General features: G+C 44.9%; 1 protein-coding gene across 1 annotated transcript; it reads right to left on the reverse strand.

The window, feature by feature from the left end:
- Window positions 1-127: 127 nt before the first annotated feature.
- LOC123181969 (pyruvate, phosphate dikinase 2) lies at window positions 128-18,593 on the reverse strand. Its single transcript, XM_044594395.1, has 20 exons — window positions 18,299-18,593; window positions 17,988-18,196; window positions 8,260-8,316; window positions 7,784-8,155; window positions 5,707-5,869; window positions 5,362-5,597; window positions 4,918-5,046; window positions 4,435-4,614; window positions 3,874-4,017; window positions 3,578-3,742; window positions 3,261-3,422; window positions 3,022-3,111; window positions 2,723-2,861; window positions 2,012-2,189; window positions 1,682-1,811; window positions 1,320-1,448; window positions 971-1,108; window positions 703-780; window positions 527-618; window positions 128-438 (listed from the first exon to the last, which is right to left on the reverse strand). The coding sequence occupies exons 2-20, from the start codon at window positions 18,180-18,182 to the stop codon at window positions 396-398; spliced, it is 2,820 nt and encodes a 939-aa protein (XP_044450330.1). The 5' UTR covers window positions 18,183-18,196; window positions 18,299-18,593; the 3' UTR covers window positions 128-395.
- Window positions 18,594-27,367: the final 8,774 nt, after the last annotated feature.

Here is a 27,367-nt window from a genome sequence, read left to right on the forward strand (position 1 = left end):
ACAGATGGCAGAGTCTGAACTTCCAACTAAAATCAAGTGAAAAGATATTTGATTTACGCAATTGGGATGGGATCACATGCTTCACTTTCACAAGCAACTCGTAGCAGCCACTGAACAAAGGAAGAAATGGAATCACTTAAATTGATAGCACAGATAATCGCCACCTTTTATTCGATTTATCTTCGTCATCATCGCTGTTTGGTACATTACCATGGCAGTTCAGGGGAAATGCAGAGAACAAGCCATTTCAGGCTTACACGCGCATACGCATCATAGACTACATATATGAAACGGCCTTTGTTAGGCAGCAGAGTTTCCACAAGTCCATGGCTATGTCTTATTTATCTTCACCAGATGCACCAACAGCAGGTTATCCGGTTGACGAGGCAGCGTCCTCAGACAAGGACCTGGGCTGCAGCTAGCCTAGCAATCGGGACCCTGCGAAAAGGTTCCATATCAAGATGTTAACGGCTATAAATAGCGTCAAGGTAGTGCTAATCCTCCAAATTTCAATATTTCAGCCAACCTGAACGGGGAGCATGAAACATAATCCAGCCCAGCCTTTGCAAAAAAAGCAACTGAAGATGGCTCTCCACCATGTTCACCGCAGATGCCCACCTGTTTGGAAACACGAAATCGATCAGTCAAATGAACTAAGAATGAATTCTGCACAACAGATAGTGTCCTCGGTGGAATACTTACCTTCAAGTTAGGCCTCGCTTTGCGACCCCTCTCTGTAGCAATCTTTACTAGCTCCCCCACTCCTCTCTGATCAAGCACCTGGCATATTCATTAACAGGTAAGTTGCCAAGTACAATATGATAAGGTTATGGCTGTACAAAAAAAAAATCAAGAGAGGAACATGCAAAATGCCTAGACATGTGAGGTGCTCACGTGTGTGAGTGATGAAAATATGGGTGGTACTTAAAACAAACTTGAAGTGGTACGGTCCCAGTCGTAACAAATTTACCTCAAAGGGGTCATGCTGGAGGATACCCTGAGCCAGATAGATGGGGAGGAACTTCCCCACATCATCCCTACTGTAACCAAATGTCATCTGCGTGAGGTCGTTTGTTCCGAAAGAGAAGAACTCAGCCTGCTCTGCTATCTGCCAATGGATGTGCAACCAGCACAACGATGTCAGGTACATGCGTATTTTCCCTTGATATATCTGATAAACTAATTCTTTGCATTTGGAGAACTCCTATCGACCAAGAGTTCTGCTAACTAATGCATGTATTATTCAGTTTACATGCTGAACGTCAATGGCCAACATTTATGGTTTTACAGAAAGAACAGAGCTATCACAAGCTTTTTACCTCATCTGCCACTAGAGCAGCCCTGGGAATTTCAATCATAGTCCCAACTTTGTAATCAATGGTTTTCCCCATATTGGTGAAAACATTGTTAGCAATTTGGCGGATAAGAGCCACCTGATGTCCCAATTCCTGGCAAAACCAAATGTCAATTGTCAGAAGGAAAAATCAACTGCTGAATCAAACTTGCAATAATAAAATCAAGTGCAGTTTGAAGAGAAATGAAATGGTCAGGTTTCCACAAATAGGTGGTGTATGGTTGTATCCCATCAAATGGATTATGTCATTTTTCAACTGCACCAACTGTGAAGTGAAGGTACACCTTTATACCAGTCCAAAGAAGATACACGTGAAGAAAGACATACCTGAGGTGTTCCAACAAGAGGAACCATTATCTCTGGAAATACTTGAATACCCTGGTTGGTCATGGATATAGCAGCTTCAAAGATGGCCCGGGCTTGCATTTCTGTTAATTCAGGATACGATATACCAAGCCTGAAATATTAGCATCACCAGCATTAGTAAAGGAAAGAAAACAGAATTGCGAATGAAACAGGCAAGTAAATGAATGGGAAAGGAAAACTTGATTCAACAGTGGTTGTGTTAAAAATATGAAAAAGATTTACACTTTATTCTGTTGATCAAATGGATATATTTCAATCTCCAGCATAGCTAAACAAATAAACAACACCAACCTGCAACCACGGAAACCAAGCATTGGATTTACTTCTGAAAGTTTCTCCATTCTTGCAAGGACATCATCCTCAGCGGCTCCAGTTTCAGCACATAGCTCACGCACAATATCCTCCACATGCCCTTCTGGAAGGAACTCATGAAGTGGAGGGTCCAACAGCCGAATAGTCACCGGGAGCCCTGAAATGCAAACATTGATGCTCAGGTGGTTCTGTGTGACAAAAATGTAGTTGGGATTCCCTTGCAAAAAGTGCAGTCTATAACTAATGTCGTATGCCATCGATGGAAAGTGTTTATTTGATATCAGTTTCCATGGGACATGTTATTACATATACCACTTTCAACGAAAGAATGAACAAGCCCTGGTAGAATTATATACCCTAAACTACATGATGAGTGCCAAAAAAAATACTTCAAGGTTAGAAGCACAATTCTTATAAGATCCTGTAATCTTGCAATTTTTTCTACTTTGTGTGTTCACAGTTAACACCCATAGTCAATATTCGCTTATTTAAGAAAGTAAGCCAGCTCGGGGTATTTGAACTCTAGTGCACCTCATCTAGTGAGACAGAACAATATATTTCCTCCGTCCGGAATTAGTTGACGCTCAAACAGATGTATCTAGCACTGAAATACGTCTAGATACATCTATTTGAGCGTCATCTAATTCCAGACGGAGGGAGTATATGAATAGATAGAGATTTTCCACATACCATCCATGGCACGGAAAATGCCTTCAAAGTCGGACCTCTGGTAAGGCAGAAGACGATCTAGTGCTTTCTGCCTCAGTTCGACAGTTGGAGCCATTATCATCTGCCTCACAGCCTTAATCCTCTCATCAGAAGCAAAGAACTACAAAGTATACAAAGGAGAACATTAGCCTTTTTTACTTGCCTAGAAGAGCAGACTTGTGTCCATAAAGTTCACTTCGAAAGTTGAACTGCAAAGAATAACTATCATAACAAAACAAATCCTCAAAAAAGCAAACAGTGAAGAAGAAGTTAACACCGACCATGTGTTCTGTCCGACAGAGTCCAATTCCTTCTGCCCCATTTTTCCTTGCTGCCAATGCATCCCCGGGGGTGTCTGCATTAGCCATAACCTAGAACACACAACATATGCATAATAAGGATTTTTTGTTGAAGCTTGTGTAATGCTTAGGCCTAACGCAGTTAACAAGACTGATGTAATTTTTAGTTAAAGTCAACTTGAGGCAGTTTCTGTTCTTGTTTTTATTCCTAGGAAGTTTACCTTGAGCTGCCTAACTTCATCAACCCAGGACATGAAAGTTTCCAAGTCAGCACTAAGGGCTGGTGGGGAAAGTGGCTGTTTGCCAAGGATCACTTCACCAGTTGATCCATTGAGTGATATCCAGTCACCTTCATAGAGCATCTTGTCTTCAATAGCTACCACCTATGCGTATAGACCATATACCAAAGTAAGCACCTCTATAATACAAAATGATGAACACAGATTTATCATACTCCCATTATGAATTTTAAGGCTGGAATGAAGTGTTGCGCCTAACAATGTATTTCCTAGACATCTGCAGCGATAAGTTCAATCACCTTTTCAATTTCATTTACACGGATGCTTGAGCACCCTGACACACAGCATTTTCCCCAACCACGTGCTACAACGGCAGCATGAGAAGTCATACCACCTCTTGCTGTAAGAATTCCAGCGGCTGCATGCATGCCACCAACATCTTCTGGGCTGGTCTCTGTCCTCACCTTTACATTCAGAAAGTTCAAAAAATATCAGGATTACTCAAGAATAGGACAAGTCCAACCCAAAAGGACATAGGAAAATGAAGGAGACATCCTGCTATTAAAAAAGGAGGATGATAAGGACATGTACAGACCAGAATAGCAGATTTCCCTTGGGCATGCCATGCTTCAGCATCCTCGGCAGTAAATACAATTTGTCCCACAGCAGCACCAGGTGATGCTGGTAAGCCTGTAGTAATAACTTTGCCTTTGTATGAAGCAGCCTCGGGGTTCGCAAACTGGTTGTCATAACATAAGGGTAATAAAACTGTGTCAATATATTGCCATAATCCAGTTGCAAATAAAATTCAAATGAGGGATGTCAATATAAGGGTTAAAATAAAGTTCCAGACACCAATACATCTGATTAAATTTGAACTTGTATAGTAAGAAAGCAAGCAACTATCTATATACATCAGATTTTAGTAGTATATCAGAATCATAGGCCTATTGAATGAGTATACTATCTTCATTAATTACGAACACATTCTCAACATGCAAACGATGTGGTTCTTGTGTAAAATCATTAAGTTATGCAAATATATCCTGAAAGAGCAGATAATTTATTGGGATAACAGAGGCACTAACAAATTACATGCATGTATTTACATGTATCAGTTTTATACACCATTTGGGTATATTCTATTATCTTATACCTGTGGATGAAGAAGCTGGTCCAAGTGACCTGGTTCTACCATCTTAATCGCTGTATTGCGGTCAACAAGAGCCTCATTAACCATGTCTACAGCAATCTTCACAGCTCCTGTGCCAGTACGCTTTCCGGATCTGCATTGTAGCATCCAGAGCCTATTTTCTTGAACTGTAAATTCAATATCCTGAATTAAACATGAAAAATGCAAGTTATTCCCCATTGGAAATAGTAGGGGTTCAGGTTAATCTTTTGACATATTAAGGCAGGATCATGACCAAAGAGCATTCATGTCATGTGGGCAATTGTAAAGAGCACTGTAATGGTGCTTGAAAATGATCACATAAACTAATTAGATAGCTAAGTTCTTCACGATGTTTCAGAATAAGTTTTATATCACGCTATGGGTCAAACGCCTTGTTGCATAAAACAGCAACACTGACAGGCCCCTCAGCAGAGCTTCCTGCAAACAGTTGGTAAACTAACATACCATCATTTCCTTATAGTGGCTCTCCAGTATTTCACAGTTTTCAACAAGCTCTGCATAGGCCTCCGGCATGTGATCCCTCATGGCATCAAGATCCTCCGGGGTTCTGATTCCAGCAACCACATCCTCACCCTGCATAAGGCAAAAAAAAAAACAGTTAAATTTTTACTTTTTTTTTAGCTGCATAGCAGCAGGAAAAACCCCAAAGCACAGGGGGAATACAAGAGTTGAGTTTTCAGATTACAGAAGAATCACAGGTTCAGGGAAACAGTTAAATTATGCACTGCCATTCAATGAATATGCAATATCCACAGACTGTATTATCTTGATTGCATAATCTATTTTAATAAAAGTGGGCAACATACTGCTCTTTTGCTGTGCGCACATACGTAGAGCATGGCAGCTAGAATTTAGAAGCAACCATGAGCGATCAGAACCGAGCCATACCTGAGCATTGACTAGGAACTCGCCATAAAGCTTCTTCTCCCCGGTGCTAGGGTTCCTAGTGAAGAGGACACCTGTTCCGGAGGTGTTCCCCATGTTGCCAAACACCATGCACTGCACGTTCACGGCGGTGCCCCTAAGTCCGGTGATCTGATTAATGCTTCTATACTTGTTCGCCCTCGGGCTGTCCCACGAGTCGAATACGGCCAACACCGCTAACTGCAGTTGCCTCTTGGGGTCTATGCCAAGGCAAGAAACAACAAACATATACACATATCAACTGGGTGCCAAAAACACAATGTCAGTTTCAAAATATATAAATAAAAAGGTGAAATTCATGAATTCAACCTGAGGGAAACTGTTCTCCTTTGGCTTCAACGTAGACGTTCTTGTACTGACCCACTAGCTCCCTGAGGTCATTGGCAGTGAGGTCGGTGTCGTTGTCCACCCCCTTGGCTGCTTTCATGGCTTCGAGCTTCTCTTCGAAAAGCGCATGGGGAATGTCCATGACCTGGCAAGAGGAAATATCCTGCTAAGAAACAAGGATCCTGCTACTACTGCTAGTTGCTAGTACGAATTGCTGTAAACAAAACGTCGACCCAACTTTTTCGGTACAAAAGAAACTGCTAGTATTTAGTGAGGAACGCACATCCCAAAATGCAGTATTGGAAATCCAGTTGCCAGATTAACTGGGCTGCATCCAGCTTTTGTTCCTCCTTTTGTGGAACAATGTACCAAGCAAACGAGTAAGAGGAATTTGATTAGCTCAGGCGTTCGCTGTCATAGACCCGCAGTCTTCTTCTTGTGCTAAAATAAAATCTGCTCGATCCAAACGAGTAATGACTCGATGTTTCCTCTTTTACCAGGGCGCCGCAGTCGGAGCCGACCTAGCCGCCGGGGTCGAGCTCCAGCCTCCATGGGGGGCACAGCGGCGGCCGGGCGGTCCGGCCTCCAACCGCGCGGGCTCCGCCGCCGCCGCCGCCGTCCTGCCACGGTCGCAAGTGAACCGGTGAAGTGGAGTCTTTTTTCCTTTTCTTTTTTTGATTTGCTGGTGAAGTGGGGTCGTTGGTGGGCATTGGACTGGTGAAGTGGAGTCTTTTTTCTTTTCTTTTCCTAGTAGTAAATAAAACTTGGTACTCCCTCCTTTCATGTATATAGGGCCTAATACATTTTTTAAGGTTGTCTTTGACTATTGATAAGATTAAAAGTATATGAGATATGTATAATTTAAAATTATATCATTAGAAGCTCCTTTCATTTACGAATTTGACGGTGTATTTTGCGTAATTTACGTGTCACATATTATTGCTCTTACATGTGGTTAAATTTAGCCTTGACAAACGTATTAGGTCCTATATAAATGGAAGGAGAAAATAATATCATTGGACTGCATTTTCACTCTAGAGCTAGAAGACAACACCAACTTGTCAGGTTTGTCGAAACCTACTATATGAATTAATATTGCAGATGTCATGGCTCAATGAAGTTGGAGCTGAAATTTTTTGTCATGTTTTTCGTCACCCCAAACTGACTGTTTTAATTGTTTTGTTTTCTAAGAACAAGACAAATATTTTCATGAAATCAGACATTGTGCTACGGAAGACTGCTTGTCTTATTGTTTTATCAAAGTTTGTCTCGTTGCTTTTTGTCTTATTTCAGAAGTAACAGTGTCAAAGTTTGTCCTTCTTTTCTGTTCATCTTATTTTCAGAGTGGAGCGAAATAATAGTGTCAAACTGTAAGACAGAGGTCGCTTTCATTAGTGATTCCTTTCTCCGAGAGAAACAGTTGCGGTCAAAATACGGCAGTGTTGCCGTGCAAACTGTCCTTGGGAATCGGATTAACTGTGCTGACAGTAACAGAAAAAGAATGCTTCTGAAAGTGTTTGCGGTTTGCACGTACGGGTAGTATGTGCTGCGGCTCAGCTTTCTTCATGCAAAAATATGTTTTTATTAACAAAAAATCCTCTTTCTAAAGCAACCAATTTCATATATATTTTTGTTCATATCTTTATTAAGCTTCTGTGTGATTTGATCTCTTGTAAATTACTACTAGCCAAACGTACTTATACTTAGCCCACAAAAAGGACGTACTTATACTTAAATAAATAAATAAACAATCATTTTCACCGGTTAAGTCTACCACCGGGCGTGGCGGGCACCCCAGAGATACCTTCGCAAGCATACAAGAGCCCCAACGTAATCCTTGTCACCTTCATCATAATGCAGCAGCAGCAGCAGCAGCAGCCAACGTCTCGGCGACGCAACCCGCGTCAGACGCACGTACGTCGCTCCCTCCCAAAGCAACGGCTGCTCGACGCACGCAAATTAACTACTCGTACAAGCAAGCGATGGAGCGACGCGCATGCATGCATGGAGCTAGGCTTAGCTTAGCTTAGTCAGAGCCAGGTGCGGTTGGTATACTCACGACGTTGCCGAACATGTCGAGGAAACGGCGGTAGGAGTCGTAGGCGAAGCGGTCGCCGCTCTTGGCCGCCAGCCCGGCGGCCACCTCGTCGTTGAGCCCCAGGTTGAGCACCGTGTCCATCATCCCGGGCATGGACACCGCGGCGCCGGAGCGGACGGAGAGGAGCAGGGGGCGCGCCGGGTCGCCGAGGCGCGCGCCCATGTACTCCTCCACCCAGCGCAGGCCCTCCAGGGTCTCCTCCCACAGCCCCGGCGGCAGCGCCCTCCCCGCCGCCTGGTACTGCTCGCACGCCTCCGTCGACACCGTGAACCCCGGCGGCACCGACAGCCCGATGCTCGCCATCTCCGCCAAGTTGGCGCCCTTCCCGCCCAGCTGCACACATCATGGTCCACGATCCAGTCATCATGATCAGCATATATAGTGAATTATTAGTGAAAATACATCAACTGAGAGTGATGGATCTAGCGACTACGTACCAGGTCCTTCATGGCCTTGTTGCCCTCGCTCTTGCCCTTGCCGAAGTGGAACACCCTCTGCACGCGCGCGCATTGAGCAGGAGCCATTAGTGCGACGCAATGCTAGTGACGACGAACAGTAGTAGTACAACTCGATGGTTGCAGATGAATGAGCTTGTTGGATGCTCATGGAGTGGGAGCCGGGTTCTATTTATAGCAAGGGGAGGGCGCGGAGGCCTTGGCCACGTAGAAATGGCGTGGCACCCCGGTGAGACCCACCGTGAGACGTCACCGCACGATCGTCGCATACGGGGGACGGACCAGCCCGGGGGAGGGGCCGGGTGGGCGCGTGCTCCTCCGGTGAGCTCCATGCCAAGTGGCGCGCATCTTCAACGCCGATCATCAAAATGCCCACGCCCATATACGTCTGGACCGCGGAAGCCATCCAACACGAGTCTGCATCTATCCGCAGGAAGGTCCGGACGCACCTTCTCCCATAAACCGGAGAGAAACATGAGGGTTTTACGGGCGTCTGGATCGTTGTCACACCCGCGTCAGATTGCGCTGGCCATCCAGACCCCCCACCCGCCCCTCCCACGTTTTTCATCCCACACGCCGCATTCATGTTGCTCTAGAGCATGCAGTGGCCGGCATTTATGCACGCGATTTGACCGAACGGGAGTGCGGCACAGACGGACGCGACTTCTCACTGTCGGCACTGAAACGGCGTGACGGCCGAGAGAGCGCCGCCCCCAGCTCGCCCGTCTGAACATGCCTCCTCGCCGCATTCAAACGAGCATAAAACACATGCGCGTGCTAAGAAACCTACTCTGACTACATGTCTGTTCGCGAGTCGTCCGTCATTAAACACAACGCCGGTTGGCTCCGGTTATCCCCCCGATATTTAAACGATACCAGACGCCGGGTAAAAATCACACCAACTCCGCTCTCGTCTCCTCCTTGCACACCATTTTCTCCACAAGCTCCATGGCATCCGGCGAGCAGAAAACAGAGTTCTCTCGCACAAAAGCTGGTTGGATGGCCTGTCGAGCCCGCCGGATACGAGCCAAACAACTTTCTACTCCGCCTCTGTCGATGGTCTAGGCGGTTGCAGGCCAGCTTAGGGAGGCAGAAGCTCCAAGCCAGCACGTCGTTCAACAACCCGCCGCTCCAAGCCAGTCCGCCGAGAAGTGGTGTGTCGCTCCATGCCGACACGCGGTGGACCACGGCGATACAAGCATCGTGGCTGCCATGGACGACGTTGTGTCGCACCGCTCCTCCCGTGCATGTGACTGCACCATCCGTCGTCAGCGTGTCTGTGACCGCGCCCTGGCAGAGGTCGGCGATGCGGCATACATCATGTTCGCGTCCACTGCCATCATTAGGAGAAGTAGAACACGGGAGGCCGTCACCGCTTGGGTCCCATGAAGGCCACCGCCGAGGCGACGTCGGAGTACACAGGCGGTGTCTTGCCCGGTCGCAGTTTATCGTCTTTCTCTTTTCCTCCGGCTGAAGCACATCGCGGCGGTTCCGCCCCGATGATCGGCATTGCCAAACATGGGGAAGCAAACTGCCCTTTGCGCTGAAGCATATGCCTCCGGGGCTCACGATAGTGCAACTAGGGCTGCCGGACATGAGGAAGACAAAGGGATCCGCCGCGGCCGGCTGTAGACTACTATAGTGTATCCGTTTCGCGGGAATGTAGCTCTGCGCGACCAGACGTGCACATAGTTTTAGTTATTTTAGTTAAAATATGTTCAAAATGTTATGTATTTCGTTTGGCCTATATGAAATCCGCTGTGTCCGTATGAGTTTCATCTATTTGTTGAAAAAATGTATGAATGTATGCAGGCAGCGTTGGATGCGGCCTTCCGTATTCATGTCCGCGGATTTGTCCCCTGTCCACGGACAGATGCGGGAGAAAATTTGCCGGGTTGCCATTGGAGATGCCCTAACGGGTGAAAACCAACTCTTAGGGTGCCATGTATATGTAGCTATACCCTACCTTTTTTTATTTGCCATCACCAAGTATGGTTGTTTGTTGGTTATTCCGTGAGTTCTGTTAGCTTGACGTATCTTTTGTGCCGCTGATGTACGTACGTAAGTTTACCTTTGATGCAGATGGAAAATGCATGGAAAAAATCACAGGCTGCCATCGTATCCCCAGTTTAAGGTGCACGTCGTCAGTTGGCACCCAGCTGGGCAGCTCAAGGTGTGAAGCTGCACGAACCGGCGAGCCAAAGTGACACCAGCTCAGTGCCCGCGCCACGCGGTCGCGGAACGGAACGAAAGGAAAAGGATAGCGGCGTCCGTCGTGGCATGCCGGATGGGTTGTGGGCTTGTGGCCGCGTAAAGTGGTTGGTGCGCGCCGGACGGATTCGCGCCGCGGCTCAGGCTCGGCAACACGTACGCACGCTCCCCCCTAATCTCTGCAGGGATATGGTATGATCCCTTTTTTCTGAGGAGTTTACATGCCGTCAATGACCATTTCGCGACTACGACATCACTTGTCAGGCTAAACCTTTTGGGAAAGGATATCATCGGATTAGAAGCGTATGATGTGCATGCGAAAATGCAATCAATCGCGTATATAAAATGTATGGTTGGTACTTGGTAGGAACCCGGAAAACTGCAGAGGAATCGTGTAGCTAGCGGGTAGAAACTAGGAGGAAATGGTGTACGTGCGTGACAGGTTAAACTCACCGTGCTCTCTTTAAGAAAAAAGATCAGTTCAACCTGAAGAACGTGCTTGATCGGTGTTCATTGACAACGTGCACGGCGGCGTGTGGCAGCGGGCGAAGACATTTTGTTTAGAAATGGGTCTGCGTGGCGGCCTCTTCTGAAAAGGATCGAGCCGAAGATCGTCTACCGCCGGTCAAACGAAGATAAGGCTGGGAACGACACGACAGAGCTGGAGCAGAGTGTTTCGCATTTGAACGGTGTCTCCGATCAAATCACTTGCGCACGTACGTACTTGTGGTGGTTTTGTTCAAAAAAATTAAAAATTAAACACTTGTGGTGGTTTTGGGTTGCTTCTCCCGCCGTGGCCGGATCGGATCGAAACGGAACGGAACGGATAGTATCGGCACGTACGCCGTACACGGTTGAGTCGTGCTGTCACGCAACCACCATCGGTCCGCGGCTCCGCGCAGTTGCAGCAGCAGCACGCGCTACCCAAGCCCAGCCGGGTCCGATATGTACGGGTAAAACGAACCCGCGGGGTGCGGGTCCCACGCACCCTACATCAGAAAGCCGTGTACCGCGGATGTGCGAGGGGTGCCATGCTGCAATTAAAAATGTCACGCTATCGAGCGGTACGTGATCGGTAGGGATATTTAGCTTCACCTCAAAATCCCCCTTAAAAAAAAGCTTCACCTCAAAAAGATATAGAGTTAGCTCAGCTCCGCTTGTTAATATAACGAGCTCATATTTAAACTTGGCTCAACTCATGTAGCTCAGGAGCTAGATATATGTGTTATGTATGCAATAATCTATAAAAAAAAGGAAACGTTTCTGGCCGGTCCGCCGGCTAACGCTCGCTCCGGTCGCTCGCGGGCCATCCGATCAACAACGCTTTACTCGCTGCTGGGCCGTCTGATCGAACAGCACACGAGGTCCCGCATCGCTCGCTAGCCACCACATAATCAGCCCACGCCTCCCTTATCTCGTTCTTTCTCTCGCGAAGCCTCTCAGCCACACGTTTCCTTATCTTCCCAGTCCCCATGTCTCTCGCACAATGACTAATCTCTGCTTTCCCAATCTCTCTCTTCTGAGCCGCCGCGCGCTGCTTGAAGCCCCGATGAGCCGCCCTGCTGTTAGCCAGCCATCGCCGGCCGGTGCGCGGTGTGCTGCAACCAACAGGCCGCGGAGTTACAACGGCGATGCCACAACGCTTCAAACAAGCAGGCGGCCGTGTAGCGGAGCGGGAAGACGCGCATCTGCGGAGGAGAACACCTAGCCCGTTCCAGCTCCGCCGCTCGCCGATTGCAACTCTCCTATAGCCGGTTGCAGCTCTGCCACTTGCCGGTTGCAGCTCCGACACAAAAGGGATGCAACTCTACTATCTTGATTTTGCTGACCAGCCCAATTTTTGCTACCACCGCTTTCAATTTTTGATGAAACCAACAATCTTTTTGCTACCACTGTCTTTTGTTTTTGCTGGAACCAGCCCCAGTTTTGCTTCCACTGTCTTTTGTTTTTGCTGGAACCAGCCCCAATTTTGCTTCCACCGGCTTCGATTTTTGCTAGAACTAGCCTGCTTTCACCGGCTTCGATTTTTGCTGGAACCAGCCTGCTTTCACCGGCTTCGATTTTTGCTGGAACCAGCCTGCTTTCACCGGCTTCGATTTTTGCTGGAACCAGCCCCAATTTTTCTTCCACCGGCTTCGATTTTTGCTGGAACCAGCAATCCTTTTTTTTGCTACCATCGGCTTTGTATGGAAGCGACGCCGCCGTCACCATTGATGCTGCAACATGTGGTGGGCAGCACCGGCGAGGGACGGTGTTGCGGTCGGCGCCGCGAAGCTACCATGGATGCAACACGGAGGCAAGAGAAAAGTTGCTTTGGTCAACGGCTTATTTATTGCGAGCGACGGCGGCAAGCATCGGCGGTGAGCATCTGCGGCGAGGCAAACGGGCGATGTCGGCGAGCGTGAGTCGGCGAGCGTGAGTCGGCGGCGGTCGAGGACGAGCGGGCGCTGGTCTCTTTCCCCTTCCATTTTTCCCCTGCTTTTTTTGCTGCAGCGTTTTCTATAAGGTTGACGAAGGAATCATACGGTCTACAACAGCTAGATCGTGCGGCCCACGCGGGACCGGCCGAAATTTTCAGCCGGTGCGCCGGCGCCTATCAGTCGCCTAAAAAAAATACATTTATAGACACATGTTTTTCTCCAAAAATCACAACAATCTACCATTTACACTAAGATGTCACTCAGCACACTCCCTAGAAGATAACAAACCATAATATTCCCCCCTAAAAAAATCAACAATAATATTGGCACTAATCTCATGTCCCCCATGATTGCCAAGTTTAATGAGTTCAATCTTTAGATCAGTCCATTAGACTTGTTTTGTTAATGAGCTTAGATTAAAACTTGGCTCGACCGGTTAGTCAACGAGTTCGAGTCGAGCCAAGCCAAACCACGAGCTAATTGCTTAGCTCATGGGCTTCGAGTTTTAAATTTGGTCCCTATACATCGGAATAGCTAACACTAAAAAAAGGACGAAAGGATCATACGAGTCAATAAACTAAAGTGAACTCGTAAATTAGTGCCAGCAAGATGGTCTAAACTTTATTGAAAATGACGCACATCAGATATTGCCAAAATCTCATCGAGAGATTTATGTGCAAAATGTGTTGAAAGTTTACAGATAACCGGGCGATTGAAAATGAACTCACCTACTCATCACGGTAGAATGAACAAAGGATGAACAAAGATCAACTCTACCAAAATTGCCAAATCAGCAGCTGCCAAAACGATCTGTTGCAGCTTCAAAAAACATAAAATCTACCAAGCCTACGCGTGAACTCATATTCATGTGTTTTAGACATTTTACGGCTTAGATCAGCCATTCATACGTTATTATGAGCATTTCACATTTTAATCCTTGTGTTTATTCTTGTTAAGGATGAACTTGATGCACAGAGATTTATGGATCTCATGCACCATGATCTCTTGAGTAAAAATATTTTTAAAAGATTGAAATTACCAGCCCACATGACAATCTCGTTTGACATAAAAATAAATTGCCAGGAATACGTGAGTTTTATTCCAAATAAACAGTGTTACAATCGCCTGTACTAGCTCTGAAATACTTATTGACACCTCCCACTATCTACATGTGTATCACTCGCTAACGTTGCTAAGCAAAGTCGTTGTCATACGGTAGAATTGGTTTGCAGTTTAGTGCATGAACCCAAACCCGTGGGTAATTCAGCCTCTGGTTTTCTAAGCACGACAGTGGTTTTCGACAAACATATTAAGAAATCAACACGCGAGATGCACCAAATCACAATGTAGTGCAGGCAAGCAAGCGTATACGTTGCGCGTCCTCGCTTGGAACCGACATATTTTAGCATATTTTGAATAGATATGCATTGTACGAAAGACAATACTTTGCACGAGTGTTTTGTGTACGTGCAACCTGAGTGGCACGTGTGCCTGGGTATGGATGCAAAGTTCATCTCTTAGTTTGTGAAAATAACGAGGTCTCCAAAACAAGAAAATGGCAATAACATATAAGTTAATAAGTTAAATTTGTTCTAAAGCGAATTACAATGTTTAGTACTATTATTATCCTCGGGGGATTCTCTTCAGTCGCCATGAGTGGGTTTTTAAACTAGATGAGACCTTGTAAACATTGCGATAATTAGCTAAAAGTTGTGTGCATTAATCGATGCAGAGGCACCCGTAAAAAAAAAAAATCGATGCAGAGGCTTGGAGCATGATCTTCTTCTTTTTAAGAATTTTCAAGGAAATACACAGTAGCTTCAAAACTTTGGACCAAAATACTCAAGTTGCAATTTATTTATTTTTTTGCAATCTACTCCCGTTGCAATTTGCGAGTAAATAAACACGCATTGAACAGATCGATGCTGAAAACATGCGCGCCTATATACAACCTTAGGTAGGACGTGGTTTTCTCGTGATGCCGCCAAGTGAAATGAACCTCCGCAACATGGACAAATGCCATACGTGCACACATGCATTGATCTACCCCAGGTGCTACATGGCTGCTGCTGTCAAACCCCCCGTGGTTTCTTGTACGGTTGTACTCCATAGATAGTCAAAAGTAATCTGGATCTTGTTTTAACCTGCGTGATCACAGCCTTGGCCGCTTGCTTGATGGTCATGCCTATCGACTTAATCAAATTGCTAGATTGCCAAAATGCGTTTGGCCATGACTTACCGTGGATTCTAGGCCCGATTCCTTCCACATTCTCGATGTGCTGGAACATGGAAGGAAATTAGCTCTTTGCCTAGGCCAAGTTGTGCCTGTTTTACTGGTTTTGTGAAACCAGGGGCTTGAGTTGCAATCCGAATAGCAGAGTTCTGCCTAGCCATACATGCATCTATGCAGCGCAAGAAAATTGGAAAATGTCTGTACTTGATATATGGCAGCCTCACAGATCTGAGTTACGCATAAGTTTATCTTATTTTGGACCCTCCAAATAATGGAATTGTTCTGCAGTTTTTAACCCTTTTCTCAAATGGTCTTTTTTTGTCCCTGCTATTGAATAATTTTTTCTACATTTTGTTCTGTTACTAGAGATAATTGGTCATGTGTTGCAGTGGGGCACAAATATTCTAGTACGTTAGCTCATAAGTTACTGGACATATTAATGTGATTGTGTAAGAAAGTAGGATTTTATTTGGTAAGCACTTACTCCCTCTGTAAAGAAATATAAGAGCGTTTCGATCACTAACAGTGATCGAAACGCTCTTATATTTCTTTACAGAGGGAGTACTTGGTAATGTTTATTGGCTTATCAAAGAAAAAATAATTTTATTTGGTAAGTCAATAAGTGGTGGACTAACTGAGCTAGTTTTTAGGGGAACCGATTGAAAAAAATAGAAATGAAGAAAAAACAAAATAGGAAGAGGAAAGGGGAAACACATTTGGGCAACGAAAGAAAGGCGAAATTTCGGAGAGCGAAATAGGGAGCCTTACCTCTCTTTTTAAGTAGAGTAGACTAGGTAATTGTGCGTGCATTGCAACAAGGACATAAACATTATAGTAGTGATTTGCCTGCACGTATTAATTTGATTGTGTCTAAAATATATTATTATATTTTATTTGGTAAACACTTATCTGGTAAGCATTTATTGGGTAGAAAACAAAAGAAAATTGTAAGTCAATAAAAGTAGGGGTGTTGAGCCGGTTTTCAAAGAAAAATGATAAAAAAATCAAAGATCGGGGGAAAACAATTAAAACAAGGAGAGGTAGGGACAAATGTATGTAAAGCTAGACGAAGGACAAGTGGTGGATAGAATATCTTTTCCTTTTAAATAAGTTTAGTTACGCTTGCCAAACCGTTCTACAACCGCTCTACAGTGAACTTGTTGTAAGATGATACGGGAAACCCACCAAAGAAAACTATGTTGTCATGTTTGCCAGAGTTGAAGTTTAACCGTACTCGCATTTTTTAGTTTAACCAAATATCAAATCACAAAAAAAAAATTGAACAACACACTACAAATGGAGATCTCTTCTATTTTTTTAGTTAGCCACACATGGTTTTCTATACCGAGATTACATAGCTGAACGTCAAAATATGTAAAGACAACTTGACTGTCAATGTGTACAATGGCAAACATTGACTTACAATTGGATCATCCCTCTTTTTGTGTGTTTTAAAATGATATCTATTGAAGTGCCCCACCCCCTTTGTTTCAATCAAGAAAGAAAAAGATCGACAAACTATGGTGAAGTTATGTTGTCACTGGTCACCAAGGAACCTAGCTATGTGTATAATGACGTATTGGAAAAAAAGGAACTTTGAGTGTAATAAGTATGTGGATCTGGCATACTCCCCCATCCGCGAATAACTGTACTTCTAGCTTTTGTTCTAAATCAGAGTTTTAAAAGCTTTGACCAAATTTATTGGAAAAAATAGCAGCATTTATGACACTAAATTAGCATCACTGTATCCGTCTTGAAATGTACTTTAATAATGTACCAATTTAATGTCATATATGTTCCTTTTTTTTTATAAGTTGGTCAAAATTTCAACACTTTGACTTAGAACAAAAGATAGAAGTGCAATTATTCGCGGACGGAGGGAGTATATAGCTTTGACCTCACGGAATGTGAATCATACGGCCCCTATGCGACTCATAATTCAATTTGAGACAGTATAGACAAGAAAATGCTGAGCACTTCTGTTAAGAAAAATGTAGATCGGTGAATGCCCAGGAACGTGATAGATCAAGGCATGCTATGTTGATTCAAGAGCTGAAGCAGCTCATGGAGGAAAGGGAAGTTGCATTTACTCATGTTACGAGATCTCAAAATAAGGTTAGTCATTCCTTAGCTAGTTTTGGAAGAACGGAAGCTAGAACTGTTGTGTGGCTACGTTCTGGTCCTGTAAACATCCCTACGCTATGTAGGGAAGAACTTATTCCTGCTTGAGTAATGCAATTTTTTTCCCTCGCAAAAAGAAAAGAAAAGAAAAATGTAGATCATTTTAGTTGCCAAAAACCCATGAACAAGAAAATGCATTCCATCGTATTGTAATTTTGAAGATACTTTTTCTTTGCCGGGTAATTTTGAAGATACTTAGTCATGTGTAAATCGAGTGCTCATATTGTGGATCTACCTCAGACACGTAGTACTTAGTAAACAACTCCCTCCGTAAACTAATATAAAAGCGTTTAGATCATTAAAATAGTGATCTAAACACTCTTATATTAGTTTACAGAGGGAGTAGTAATTAGACAAGCGTCTGCGTTTGTATTGTGCTTTAAAAAATAAGAAAAATAAATGATCTTCTGCAGTACTCCAGTATATATGTATTACCTCTGTCTCAAAATAAATGTTTCAACCTTGGCACAATTTTGTATTACTAGAGTGAGTATAAAGTTGAGAATCTTATTTTAGAACGGAGGGAGTATTGTTTAGTTGAGACTGACTAAATTGACGCGGTGCTTTGCGCGATCGTACGGATGGCATTTGAATTAGGAAAGCCCGCACAAGTCAACCGGAAACGATAACACTCCAGTGGCACACACGAGTCGCGAACTGTTTACCTTCTTTGTGGCGGGCATGGGCGCCGCGACTGCGTTGGGAGGCGAGCAATGCCGGCCCCGCGCCGGGTGGGTCACCGCCTTTGATTTCGCTTGACGGGCTCTCGGCGCCGCCACCGATCGGGCCGCCTCCCTGCTCCTCCCGCCGCCGCTCGTGGTCGGCCTCTGCACGCACACGGCCCTCGAAACCGACGGCATCCTTCCCACCTCACCTGCACCGGTTCATCCATACGCCAGCTAAGCTACTTCACCGCGTGATCGGTCGCCGGAGCAGAATCGAAACAGGGCGGTGGAGCACCAGCCGGCGTACGTACCTGACCGGAGCTGAGCTGAGCTAGGCGGGAGCGCGGTGGAGCTCCAACGATGCGGGAGAACCACGGGAGTGGAGGACCGGGGTAGATGTATCTGTGTATGTTTGTGTGTGTGAGTACGTATGGGCGGCAGCGCGTGTGATCGAGGCGAGATCGCGCGGAGAAAGGGGAGACGAACGGGTGAATCCGGCGGCCGTGGAATATACTGTCCGTGACATGTGGCGCGAGGGTGGTCACATGTGAGCCCGTCGCGGCGGGTGCACCTTATCCCGGCCCTTGGCCCCGTTGCCTCCCCGCGTCGTCGCCACGAGTGGCTGTAGACGCGAAGACCCCCGGCTCCAGGGAATTCCCGAAGCCCGGTTCCGGCAAGTGGTGGAGAACACCGGAGTTCATCAACCTCACGGCCCCCTTTTTTGTGGCATCGACCGTAGCAGGACCACTCTCACAAGCTGATGTAACGTCTTTTGAGAATATGGTTGATTGGGGTTAATTCCTGCCTAAGGGCTTCTCTAGCAGATCTCCAAAAATCATATTTAGAGCGAAAATTTCTGGTTTGAGGGATTAATCCTTAGCTTGCACGGCACTCTCTCATCCCAACTGAACAACCGCCGCCTCCACCTCGATTTCACTTCCTAGTTGCCGCCGCTGCCGCCACCTACCTCTCTGTCATCCAATGGCGGAGCTACAACAAGGCCGGATGGGCCATGCCCTGCCCAACATTTTGAAATTTATACACTTTTTTTTTACTATTGAGCCTTAGAACACCAGCCCATAGGCTATTTTTTTCATTTTGGCCCGCCCAGAGTTGGGCTTCAAGCTCCGCCACTGCTGTCCTTCCGCCACCTTGCCGCTGTTAGAGACTAGTGGTAGGGCTAAGCCCCGGCATTGGTCGATGAAGGTGGTGGCGGGGAGGTCTCCGCTAACGCAGCCTTCGACGGTGAGATGCAATGTATGGACGATGACTTGAGGCAGATGGTGTGACTGTGCAGCCGCGGCGGTGGCATTTCTGGCCCAGCCGACAGTCTTTGAGTGAGATGTTGACTAGTGTGTCGAAGTAGGTGAAAACCAGCTTTCTGCAAAACAAAATCACAAGCCATTTCCACTATCGTATCCACGCATATAAATGTTAGGTCTGTTACGACACCTCGTGTGTGACTTGCCAATACATTCAAAGTATTGCCATATATGATTGTAACGTCTTTTATGGTAGAGTTATCTTACAACGAGTAAGCGGTGCACAATAGGGTCGCGAGTCTACACTTAACTTGCAAGAGGCGTTAAAGGGACTCCATAGTTACCTTTTTATGCTTTTCGTTGTGTTTTATTTTGAACTAGTGAAAGTGCGTTATATCGACTAGAGGGGGGTGAATAGGCGATTTTTACAAATTCGTCACCGAGGAAATACAACTTGAGGAATTTGTTAAGTGACAAAATACAAGCAGCGGATAAAGTACTCAGGTGCATGCATAATAAGGCAGTAGCATAGTCATCATGATGAAATGAAACATACACAGAGCACAAGTAGCGTGCAAACAAGATAAGCAGGTAGAAGACATGGTGACTGAAGAAATAGGGTTGAGGAAATTGAGAAAGTCTTCAGTCAAAGTCTTCAAATAGTAACGATCAAGTTCAACAGCAAGTAAGCAAGGAAATGAAAGAGTTGAGGAAATAGAACCAGTAGCTCGGTGAACACAGTGATTTGGTAGACCAGTTCCAACTGTTGTGACAGTTGTACGTCTGGTTGGAGCGGTTTGATATTTAAACCAAAGGACACACAGTCCTTACCGTATTCTCCTTGAACTAAGGTCACACAGACCTCGCCCAATCACTCGTGGTAAGTCTTCAAGGTGACTTCCAAACCTTCACAGATTTGGTCACCCGGCGATCCACAATTCCTCTTGGATGCTCTAGACCATGACGCCTAACCATCTGGAAGATGCACAGTCTTCTACGGTAACAAGCATCGGTTCCACACAGGAACAATCTCTTCAGTGATGCTCAATCACTTTGGGTTTTAGGTGTTGGGGTTTTGGGTTTTTCCTCACTGATGATTTTCTCTCAAAGTCCTCGGAGGATGGGATGCTCTAAATGACAAGTGTCGATCTATCTCTCGGAGCAGCCAACCAACTAGTGGTTGAGGCGGCGGCTATTTATAGCTAGGGAGCAGCCCGACATGATAAGACATAAATGCCCGTAATGATATGACCGTTGGATGGATAAGATATTTTGGACAGTTGGCACAAAGCACAGCAACGTCGGAAATTCGAACCATGAAATTCCTCAGTGCTACCATGTTCCTCACTGTAGGCAATTCACACTAGCGAATTTCTAACTCCTCAGTCAGAACAAATTCCTCTGAGACCAGAAGAACTTTGTCTTTGTCATTAAAGAAATTGACTGAACTGCAAGAGATTTCCAAAGTCTTCACTTGAAGGATTGGGCATGAGTAGGCTTTGAGATGAGCATCACTTGGAAATTTTTCCTTAGTATTACCTTGACCCCCTTTAACAGTGCGGTGTTTTCTATGACTCAAAAGAAGAAAATGAAACCACGAAAACAAAAGTCTTCACACTTCATAGTCCTCGCATCAATATCTTCAAGGTCATACCAATTTCCTCATTTTCAAAGTCTTCAAGAAAACCAAAGTCTTCAGATGAAGACATTCATTTTTAGGGGTCGACTTTCATCGGATATATCAAACTCCTCAGAAACTTATAAGACCTATGTACACTCACAAACACATTAGGCCCTTAACCTATAAGTCTTCAATACACCAAAATCATTAAGGGGCACTAGATGCACCTACAATCTCCCCATTTTTGGTGATTGATGACAAATAGGTTAAGTTTTCAACGGGAATAAACATATGAAGTGTAAGTACTGATTTTGAGGAATTTGATTGCAAGAAATAGAAGAACTCCCCCTGAAGATGTGCATATTTGAGGAATTTGCTTTGGACTGCAAATGCACATTGTAGGATAAAATCATGGAGATCTCCCCTATATCTTGTAATCCATTCACCCATTTAATATATAGTACTAAGAATTTGAAATGCATGACTGAAAATGGTGTCTGGCGAAATTCAGCATGTGTGCATTAAGTAACTTGAGGAAATAAGCATGCAAAAAGCAGTTCAAAAGTGTCAGACCACCATTGGACTTAAGTTTACAACTCAACCAACAAACACTTCAGAAGAGCGAGAGTTGCAACTTAAACAAAAACAACCCAGATATAAGACCCGCTTGAAGACTGATGTCGCTTTAACTACGTCAGTATTTCCCCAGAGAGGAAGGGATGATGCAGTACAGCTATGGTAGGTATTTCCCTCAGTTATGAAACCAAGGTTATCAATCCAGTAGGAGAACCAAGCAACACTATGTAAACGGTACCTGCACACAAAGAACAAATACTTGCAACCCGACGCTTATGAGGGTTTGTCAATCCCTCTACGGGTAACGGTGCCAGAAATTGTCAAGTTGTCGGGATAAATTTGTGATAGATTGGATAAATATATCTCGATAAAATGCGAAATAAAAGATGCAAATAAAAGTGCAGCAAGATATTTTTGGGTTTTTGGAATAATAGATATGAAAACAAAAGCAAATAAAAATAGATCCCAAAGCAAATATGATAAAGAATAGACCTGGGGGCCGTAGATTTCACTAGTGGCTTCTCTCAATAAATAACACACGGTGGGTAAACAAATTACTGTTGGGAAATTGATAGAAGATCGAATAATTATGACAATATCCAAGGCAATGATCAATATATAAGCATCACGTCCAAGATCTTGTTATCCTTAATAGCAACGATACATGCGTGTCTTGCTACCCCTTCTGTCATTGGGAAAGAACACCGCACGATCGAACCCATCACAAAGCACCTCTTCCCATGGCAAGAAAAATCGATCTAGTTGGCCCAACTAAACCAAAGATTCGGAGAAGAAATATGAGGCTATAAATAATCATGCATATAAGAGATTAAAGAAGACTCAAATAATTTTCATGGATATAGATCTGATCATAAACTCAAAGTTCTCGGATCCCAACAAACACACCGCAAAAAGAGTTACATCAAATAGATCTCCAAGATACCATTGTATTGAGAATCAAGAGAGAGAGAGAGAGAGGAAGCCATCTAGCTACTGACTACGGACCCGTAGGTCTATCATGAACTACTCATGCATCATCAGGGAGGCACCAATGAGGATGATGAACCCCTCTGTGATGGTATCTAGATTGGATCTCGTGGTTCTAGAACTTGCGGCGGCTGGAATTGTGTTTCGTCGACTCCCCTACGGTTTCTGGAATATTTGGGTATTTATAGGGCGAAGAGGCAGTGCGGGAGGCCACCGAGGTGGGCACAACCCACCTGGGCGCGCCCTGGTGGGTTGTGCTCCCCTCGGAGCCCCCCTCTGGTACTTCTTTAGCCCATTGGATGTCTTCTGGTCCAAAAAAAATCTCCAAAAAGTTTCACTGCATTTGGACTCCGTATGGTATTGGTTTTCTACGAAGTAAAAAACAAGCAAAAAACGACAACTGGCACTGGGCACTACTGAAGGAAATATGCCCTAGAGGCAATAATAAAGTTATTATTTATTTCCTTATATCATGATAAATGTTTATTATTCATGCTAGAATTGTATTAACCGGAAACATAATACTTGTGTGAATACATAGACAAACAAAGTGTCACTAGTATGCCTCTACTTGACTAGCTCGTTGATCAAAGATGGTTATGTTTCCTAGCCATTGACATGAGTTGTCATTTGATTAACGGGATCACATCATTAGGAGAATGATGTGATTGACTTGACCCATTTCGTTAGCTTAGCACTCGATCGTTTAGTATGTTGCTATTGCTTTCTTCATGACTTATACATGTTCCTATGACTATGAGATTATGCAACTCCCGTTTACCGGAGGAACACTTTGTGTGCTACCAAACGTCACAACGTAACTGGGTGATTATAAAGGTGCTCTACAGGTGTCTCCGAAGTTACTTGTTGGGTTGGCGTATTTCGAGATTAGGATTTGTCACTCCGATTGTCGGAGAGGTATCTCTGGGCCCTCTCGGTAATGCACATCACTTAAACCTTGCAAGCATTGCAACTAATGAGTTTGTTGCGAGATGATGTATTACGAAACGAGTAAAGAGACTTGCCGGTAACGAGATTGAACTAGGTATTAAGATACCGACGATCGAATCTCGGGCAAGTAACATACCGATGACAAAGGGAACAACGTATGTTGTTATGCGGTCTGACCGATAAAGATCTTCGTAGAATATGTGGGAGCCAATATGAGCATCCAGGTTCCGCTATTGGTTATTGACCAGAGACGTGTCTCGGTCATGTCTCCATAGTTCTCGAACCCGTAGGGTCTGCATGTTTAACGTTTCGATGACAATTATATTATGAGTTTATATGTTTTGATGTACCGAAGGTTGTTCGGAGTCCCGGATGTGATCACAGACATGACGAGGAGTCTCAAAATGGTCGAGACATAAAGATTGATATATTGAAAGCCTATGTTTGGATATCGGAAGTGTTCCGGGTGAAATCGGGATTTTACCGGAGTACCGGGAGGTTACCGAAACCCCCCGGCAACATAATGGGCCTTAGTGGGCCTAGGTGGAAGAGAGGAGAGGCAGCTAGGGCTGGGTCGCGCGCCCCTCTCTCCTCTTTCCCCCCTCCCAAGTCCTAATCCAACTAGGAAAAGGGGGGAGTCCTACTCCCGGTGGGAGTAGGACTCCTCCTGGCGCTCCCAAGGCTGGCCGCACCTCTCCCCCTTTGCTCCTTTATATACGGGGGCAGGGGGGCACCCCATAGACACAACAATTTATCTATTGATCTCTTAGCCATGTGTGGTGCCCCCCTCCACCATATTACACCTCGATAATATCGTAGCGGTGCTTAGGCGAAGCCCTGCGTCGGTAGAACATCATCATCGTCACCACGCCGTCGTGCTGACGAAACTCTCCCTCAACACTCGGCTGGATCGGAGTTCGAGGGACGTCATCGAGCTGAACGTGTGCTGAACTCGGAGGTGCCATGCGTTCGGTACTCGATCGGTCGGATCGTGAAGACGTACGACTACATCAACCGCGTTGTGTTAACGCTTCCGCTTTCGGTCTACGAGGGTACGTGGACAACACTCTCCCCTCTCGTTGCTATGCATCACCATGATCTTGCGTGTGCGTAGGATTTTTTTTGAAATTACTACGTTCCCCAACAGTGGTATCAGAGCCTGGTTTTATGCGTAGATGTCATATGCACGAGTAGAACACAAGTGAGTTGTGGGCGATATAAGTCATACTGCTTACCAACATGTCATACTTTGGTTCGGCGGTATTGTTGGATGAAGCGGCCCGGACCGACATTACGCGTACACTTACGCGAGACTGGTTCTTCCGACGTGCTTTGCACAGAGGTGGCTGGCGGGTGTCAGTTTCTCCAACTTTAGTTGAACCGAGTGTGGCTACGCCCGGTCCTTGCGAAGGTTAAAACAGCACCAACTTGACAAACTATCGTTGTGGTTTTGATGCGTAGGTAAGAACGGTTTTTGCTAAGCCTGTAGCAGCCACGTAAAACTTGCAACAACAAAGTAGAGGACGTCTAACTTGTTTTTGCAGGGCATGTTGTGATGTGATATGGTCAAGACATGATGCTAAATTTTATTGTTTGAGATGATCATGTTTTGTAACCGAGTTATCGGCAACTGGCAGGAGCCATATGGTTGTCGCTTTATTGTATGCAATGCAATCTCCCTGTAATGCTTTACTTTATCACTAAGCGGTAGCGATAGTCGTAGAAGCATAAGATTGGCGAGACGACAACGATGCTACGATGGAGATCAAGGTGTCGCGCCGGTGACGATGGTGATCATGACGGTGCTTCGGAGATGGAGATCACAAGCACAAGATGATGATGGCCATATCATATCACGTATATTGATTGCATGTGATGTTTATCTTTTTATGCATCTTATCTTGCTTTGATTGACGGTAGCATTATAAGATGATCCCTCACTAAATTATCAAAGTATAAGTGTTCTCCCTGAGTATGCACCGTTGCGAAAGTTCTTCGTGCTGAGACACTACGTGATGATCGGGTGTGATAGGCTCTACGTTCAAATACAACGGGTGCAAAACAGTTGCACACGCGGAATACTCAGGTTAAACTTGACGAGCCTGGCATATAACAGATATGGCCTCGGAACACGGAGACCGAAAGGTCGAGCGTGAATCATATAGTAGATATGATCAACATAGTGATGTTCACCGTTGAAACTACTCCATCTCACGTGATGATCGGACATGGTTTAGTTGATATGGATCACGTGATCACTTAGAGGATTAGAGGGATGTCTATCTAAGTGGGAGTTCTTAAGTAATATGATTAATTGAACTTGAATTTATCATGAACTTAGTACCTGATAGTATCTTGCTTGTCTATGTTAATTGTAGATAGATGGCCCGTGCTGTTGTTCCGTTGAATTTTAATGCGTTCCTTGAAAAAGCAAAGTTGAAAGATGATGGTAGCAATTACACGGACTGGGTCCGTAACTTGAGGATTATCCTCATTGCTGCACAGAAGAATTACGTCCTGGAAGCACCGCTGGGTGCCAGGCCTGCTGCAGGATCAACACCAGATGTTATGAACGTCTGGCAGAGCAAAGCTGATGACTACTCGATAGTTCAGTGTGCCATGCTTTACGGCTTAGAACCGGGTCTTCAACGACGTTTTGAACGTCATGGAGCATATGAGATGTTCCAGGAGTTGAAGTTAATATTTCAAGCAAATGCCCGGATTGAGAGATATGAAGTCTCCAATAAGTTCTATAGCTGCAAGATGGAAGAGAATAGTTCTGTCAGTGAGCATATACTCAAAATGTCTGGGTATAACAATCACTTGATTCAACTGGGAGTTAATCTTCCGGATGATAGCGTCATTGACAGAATTCTTCAATCACTGCCACCAAGCTACAAGAGCTTTGTGATGAACTATAACATGCAAGGGATGAATAAGACGATTCCCGAACTCTTCGCAATGCTAAAGGCTGCGGAGGTAGAAATCAAAAAGGAGCATCAAGTGTTGATGGTCAATAAGACCACTAGTTTCAAGAAAAAGGGCAAAGGGAAGAAGAAGGGGAACTTCAAGAAAAACAGCAAGCAAGTTGCTGTTCAGGAGAAGAAACCCAAGTCTGGACCTAAGCCTGAGACTGAATGCTTCTACTGCAAGCAGACTGGTCACTGGAAGCGGAACTGCCCCAAGTATTTGGTGGATAAGAAGGATGGCAAGGTGAACAAAGGTATATGTGATATACATGTTATTGATGTGTACCTTACTAATGCTCGCAGTAGCACCTGGGTATTTGATACTGGTTCTGTTGCTAATATTTGCAACTCGAAACAGGGGCTACGGATTAAGCGAAGATTGGCTAAGGACGAGGTGACGATGCGCGTGGGAAATGGTTCCAAAGTCGGTGTGATCGCGGTCGGCACGCTACCTCTACATCTACCTTCGGGATTAGTTTTAGACCTAAATAATAGTTATTTGGTGCCAGCGTTAAGCATGAACATTATATCTGGATCTTGTTTGATGCGAGACGGTTATTCATTTAAATCAGAGAATAATGGTTGTTCTATTTATATGAGTAATATCTTTTATGGTCATGCACCCTTGAAGAGTGGTCTATTTTTGTTGAATCTCGATAGTAGTGATACACATATTCATGATATTGAAGCCAAAAGATGCAGAGTTGACAATGATAGTGCAACTTATTTGTGGCACTGCCGTTTAGGTCATATCGGTGTAAAGCGCATGAAGAAACTCCATACTGATGGACTTTTGGAACCACTTGATTATGAATCATTTGGTACTTGCGAACCGTGCCTCATGGGCAAGATGACTAAAACACCGTTCTCCGGAACTATGGAGAGAGCAACAGATTTGTTGGAAATCATACATACAGATGTATGTGGTCCGATGAATATTGAGGCTCATGGCGGATATCGTTATTTTCTCACCTTCACAGATGATTTGAGCAGATATGGGTATATCTACTTAAT

The sequence above is a fragment of the Triticum aestivum genome, chromosome 1D (assembly GCF_018294505.1).
Source record: "Triticum aestivum cultivar Chinese Spring chromosome 1D, IWGSC CS RefSeq v2.1, whole genome shotgun sequence".
Classification (NCBI taxonomy): Eukaryota; Viridiplantae; Streptophyta; class Magnoliopsida; order Poales; family Poaceae; genus Triticum; species Triticum aestivum.

Coding starts and splice junctions, on each gene's coding strand:
- LOC123181969 (XM_044594395.1), bottom strand. CDS start 18,182: ATGCCGTCGGTTTCGAGGGCCGTGTGCGTGCAGAGGCCGACCACGAGC. Junction 8,156..8,259: donor ACAAGGCCATGAAGGACCTG/GTACGTAGTCGC, acceptor TGATGTGTGCAG/CTGGGCGGGAAGGGCGCCAA. Junction 3,112..3,260: donor ATGAAGTTAGGCAGCTCAAG/GTAAACTTCCTA, acceptor TGTGTGTTCTAG/GTTATGGCTAATGCAGACAC.